Source organism: Buceros rhinoceros, unplaced genomic scaffold, assembly GCF_000710305.1.
Source record: "Buceros rhinoceros silvestris isolate BGI_N320 unplaced genomic scaffold, ASM71030v1 scaffold7668, whole genome shotgun sequence".
Classification (NCBI taxonomy): domain Eukaryota; kingdom Metazoa; phylum Chordata; class Aves; order Bucerotiformes; family Bucerotidae; genus Buceros; species Buceros rhinoceros.
This window is the reverse complement of record NW_010428524.1, coordinates 14,231-19,621: the sequence shown is the minus strand read 5'-3', so window position 1 is coordinate 19,621 and position 5,391 is coordinate 14,231. Positions and strand designations below refer to the sequence as shown.

The 5,391-nt window shown below is 41.7% G+C and overlaps 1 protein-coding gene across 1 annotated transcript in view; it reads left to right on the top strand.

Annotated features, from left to right (window-relative positions):
- Positions 1-3: 3 nt before the first annotated feature.
- The window catches only part of FKBP14 (FK506 binding protein 14, 22 kDa), a gene marked incomplete at its 5' end in the record, with an annotated part of 7,102 nt that continues 1,714 nt past the window's right edge, over positions 4-5,391 (top strand). The window contains 3 exons of the mRNA XM_010142310.1: positions 4-176; positions 1,991-2,142; positions 4,829-4,956. Coding sequence (XP_010140612.1) covers positions 4-176; positions 1,991-2,142; positions 4,829-4,956 — 453 coding nt within the window. The remainder of the gene's footprint in view (positions 177-1,990; positions 2,143-4,828; positions 4,957-5,391) is intronic.

The following is a 5,391-nucleotide window of genomic DNA, read 5'->3' as shown; positions in this document are numbered from 1 at the left end:
GCCCTGCTGGGCGCGGCGCTGGGCTGCGCGGCCGCGGCGCTGATCCCCGCGGCCGATGTGACGGTGGAGGTGCTGCAGAAGCCGTTCCTCTGCCACAGGAGGACCAAGTGGGGGGACATGATGCTGGTTCACTATGAGGGCTACTTGGAGAGGGACGGCTCCATGTTTCACTCCACGTAAGTAGCTCGCCCTGGGCGCCTCGCCTTCGAGCGGGTGGTGGATGAGTTTGCGCGGGGAATTGTACGTGTATCTCTCTAGAGGTAAGTATTTTAATGTAGGTGATCTCCTCAGGCAGTGCTCTCCTGAACCTGGACCCCTCACAGCGGCCCGCAGGCCGACTGCGAGATAGCTCTGTGTTGCGGGCGGGTGTTTTTTTGTTTTATTTTAACAATTACCTCTCCCTCCCAAAAGACGCCGAAGTTCCTTTACCTGTGTGCAAGTAAGCAAAAGCAATGCGTGCGTGTTCATAGCATGCTCTACAATTTATTTGTTGTTGAATGAAGATATCTTAACGCTGCACAGTCTTGTCAGTTGGACCCTTTCCACCGCCACCTATTTTCAGAAAGTTTGCCTTTATACTTCGACAGCGCAGGAAGCACTGACTCCGGATGCTGTTTCAGATGAACACCAACAGTAAAGCTTATCCTCTTTACCTTTGCAAGATCGAGGTTATGAAATAAATCTTACTTAGTTTTTGGTTTAGTCTGTAGAAAGTAGAGCCGTGTGGTATTTGTTAAAAAGTGGGGATGTTAGGCATTGTTCTCTGCAATTTAGACGCAGGTTTTGGTATATGATCTCAGCAGTTTAGTAAGTCTTCTGTGCGCGAGTTTCTGTCTCGTTTCTAAAGCAAACTTCTAGGGAAGAAATCTGCCTCTAAGTGGAAAAAAAAAGGTTTATATATCTTGCCACTACTGGCAGCACAATGACAAGGTTTCATTACTGAAAGCGCATATTTTTCACCTGCCCCCGACCAGACAGATCAACATACCAGACCCATGGTAATGCAAATAGGAGCAAGAGCCAGAAATTCGAGGGAGTCTGCTAAGAGCCTGCAACGACTTGCTAATGTTGCCTTTCCTGTAGAACATCATCGGAGTGTTAACAGCAGGAGACAGCAAAATGCTCAAGTATCTATAGCCTATGTCTGAAGCCTACTTTTGTGGAACATGTTCTTTTTTTATTAAAAAAAAGACAATGTTTTGCATGTTTATACTTTTGCACATGATTTAAACTAAAATCTCACTAATTTTCTCTTGTAGTTAACCTGCCTGTCTAAAAGGAGTTCTAGTGACACTCTTTAAGCTTTTGCTGCTGACTAACTTTTGTAAGTGCTCTGTTTTCTTATTAAGCACCTTTCCTGCATGACTAGTAAATCAAGCTTTTAAAATTCCGTGTCTGTCAGTAGAATGAAAGTAGTCCTGGTGTACCACCTAGTTAAGTTGGAAAAGGGGCTTGTCTGCCTGTTTTAAACTTGAACGTTGTGCATGCATTTGTTTGTTTTTCTAGACTATCTGTCGTGTAGCGGTTCTGTTTTATTTTTCTTCCTAATGGCTTTTTTTGGAAGAGTTGTAGCTGATTCTTCTAAGTATGTTATAAGGCACATTGTATATTTGCCATTTACCAAAGAATATGCATGGCCTTGAAAGTAGATTTTTTGAGTAGAAATGCCTTTCTTCTCTGCTGATCAGTTTCAAAGTGGAAATAGGTAATCAGGGAAGTGAAGGTGGGGAACCAGGTTGCTCAGTGTTGTTGTAAACACACTGTATAGATGTTGTTTTATTTCTTTTCTCTTCTTAAGGAACCTTGCAAGGCACAAATTTTAAAGACTTTAAAAGTCTAGGTCTTTCATTTAAGAGATGCCAAGGTGTCAAATAGTGGCGTATTTTTTAATTATATGGCGGTGCTGTGAGCATATTCTATCTGCTCCTTTTGTGCTTTTTGTGGAACTTGGCTGTCTAAAGACAAAGTGTTTTGTTTCATTCTTTTTCAGTCACAAGCATAACAATGGTCAACCTATGTGGTTTACACTTGGCATAAGGGAAGCTATCAAAGGTTGGGACAAAGGTTTGAAGGACATGTGTGTGGGAGAGAAGCGGAAGCTAACTATTCCACCAGCCCTTGCTTATGGAAAAGAAGGGAAAGGTAAAACCTGAAATCCTTCACTTTCCTTAACTGTTTTTAATCTCTCTATATTGAACTGTTATTCTTGGCCTAAGAGGTTAGCAAGCTTTCAAGGTTTCCAGTCTGATTCCATTAAATAAGAAAATTGGTGGAGTCAGGAGCTCTTTCTCACTAATGTGTTTTTGGAGAAATAACCATTAAGTGGGTATGTGATGAGTGCAGTAAAAAACCCAGTACATTATGGAAGCAGCTGAGCTGTATATTTAGAGTGTTTTTTCTGTTAGTGCTGTGCTCAACAGTGCCCTGCTTTTTTTTTTTTTTTTCCTCCCCTTGCCTTGTTTTTTTCCCCCCATCTTTCTACAGTCAAGCTGAAAGTGGTTGCTTAGGCAACAGTTGGCTTTTTGGCTGTTGAATCTGTGTTTGTGGTAATACTTCATGAATGTGCATGTGCAAGTCTCGTCCTTACTTGCAGGTTTCTTTTAGAACCCTAAGAACCTCCCTGTACTGCTGCCCAACTGGTTCCTAGCTAGTACAGTGAAAAGTGACGGTTTATTTCTCCATATAGGGACATTTCATTCTTCCCTTTATATAGCTGTTTTCCATTTGGGCAGTGGTCCCTGTTATCCACAGAAAGATAAGCAGGTATGTGGGCATCCACTGAATGTGCATTGAACAGTGTTACAGACAGGTTGAAGCATTGTTGGTAGTGTTTTCTCAATCTGTCTGCTACTAGTGGTGTTTGGGGTTTTTCCTTTCAAACATTTCCAAATTCTTATTTTAATGGGAGCAACAGATCTGGAATTTGCAGTTAAATGAGTGACAGCTTCAGTGATGCAGGATGGTTACTACTTCTGCTTCATGGGCTTGGTTTTAGTTAACTTTTTTTGAGCAATTATTAGAAATATTTTGTCATGACAACAGTTAACACAAATGACCTAAGGTAATGCAAGGTTTCAAAGCAGAAAGGGTAAATGTCCTGGAACATATCCTTCCTCCTACTGTCCTCTCCCATTAATCTGAGACTGTTTTAGGAATGAGGAGTGTTTTCCTGTCCTTATCTTCTGGCAAGTAGGGCTGAACACTGGCTAAGTAGTACTACATGCATAAAGCATACTCCATCCCCTGCTTTCTTGAAAGTATCCTTTTAAAAACCATTCTTCTAGAAGCCTTGGTTTGGGTTTCAAGAGATAGTACTAGAAGTGACCATATTTCAAGCAGAGAGCAGGAAACTTGTGGTAGTCAGTTAGTTGATTGTATGCAGGACACAACTGTAAATTTTTCTGCAAAGTTTACAATGCTGTAATTTACATTTGCAATGCTGACATAGTCATCACAAGCCTAATTGCCTTGGTTAATATGTAAAGCACTACGGCAGTCCTTCAGACACTTGTAAGCCTCACCTCTGTGTTCAGTGCAAGAAGTAAACACTGCTAACTGCTGTAAAAAAGTACTTGCTTTAGGAAAACTTTGAAGTATTTGAACATAATTATGTTGCTATTTTGAAATTATGCCCTTGAAGACAGGTGTACTCCATTTTCTTCATGCTTTCTCTCAATGCACATGATTTCACTAGCCTACCACTTTCCTTGCTGTCTTACTTGAATAATGAGTCGGATGCCTTCTTCTGTAACAGTCAGAAAAATTACCCGTGTTCCAAACTCTAAGCAGGCCTCTGTGCCCTATATTTCCAGAAGTTTCTGCACATGTATTCATCCCAAAAAACTAAAAGCCTGTTTGTTTGCTGCAGCTCAGGGAGTATTTAACACCATAGCTCCAAAATAGTAGACATGGATTAATTTTTTTCCCTATCTTCTCAAGGCACAGGAATATTTTTTGGGGTGCTGCCATCCAATATAGGAATGTATTTCGACCTATTCAACCTCTCTAAGTATGAGGAGCAAAGTGGTGTGCTAAAAGATCTTTGACAGCAGCTTCACCCATCATCAATGAAGACATACCGTATTGCTGTAAAAGCCAATGCCTAATAAACTAAAGTCTTTGAGTGGTGGTGGTGTGGTCTTTGGCACTACTGGTAAATTTTAAGTCTGTTCACCTGTGTCAAAAATGGCCTGTTGCTACCACATGTTTTTTAAGCAGGTTTACATACTTAGTCGAGAGACAGCTATGGGATACTGACAACGTTGCTGCCCTTCTGTCTTCCTCCACAAGAAGAGTTTTCCAGTGACAGAACAGCAGGTACAAGGTGTCAGTTGACAGTGGAGAGGAATCTGGAGACTGGCGGGGTTGTGATATATCAGGAGGGCTGAACTCTCCCTTCTTGCTACCCTGTCCATCTGTCTTGGCTGTATGTTGCCGTCGTGGCCACTGTCGTGGCTGTACAGTCTCCTTCACTGTTTTCCACTTTATCTCCCTCTGCCCATGGAAAAAGAAAGAGTCAAGAGCATGGTCTGATAAACCTGCAACGATGATTGCTGAATATGAACTCACATCAGCACGTACTAGTCTTCAACAAAATCAGTTGCATCTAAAGTTGCCTTTGTGCTGTAACGGCTGCTCAGGGTCCAGGCTACAGTCTGAAATGGTTATGCTTACCACTGTTACAGATACTTCTCCTTGTTAATTCAAATCACAAGAGGCTTTGGAAGTAGTAGGATTACAGGAACATTGCTGTAACGCATATGGCTTTTGTATGGTGCTGAATATGTGGTTGTTTTTAACTTCTCTCCATCTTCACTGTTTGGGGCAGGAAAAATTCCACCTGAAAGCACACTGATTTTCAACGTTGACCTTTTAGAAATTAGGAATGGACCGAGGTCTCATGAATCATTCCAAGAAATGGATCTTAATGATGACTGGAAACTGTCCAAACAAGAGGTGAGTAGGTTACACCTCACGTGAGCAAACCTAACAGGATGGGATAGTGGAAGGAGAAAGATAAACTTAACTTGATCCTCGTAGGGAAGGAGCTAAACACAAGTTACATTTTAGCAACTGCTGCGCACAGAGCAACTCTGCAAGCAGAGTACAGGCTATTTAAGAGTGTTTAGGGCAATTATTTATTGGGAGATGCACTGTACAAGTAGCCAGGACTAACAGGTTGTTAGCGTAACTACTGAACTAATATGCTCGTTGTTAATGGTAGGACACCCAAAAGTCATTGCTGGCCGCGTGGTCATGAGTCGTGGGAAAGGATGAGTCTCTGTTCTTCCCTGAAGATGACTTTCAATGTTGCTGCCTTTCAGTTCTCTGCTTTTTTTTTTTTTGATCTTTGGTGTTTTATGCCTTTTCGTGTTGGTATCTTTCCTGCTG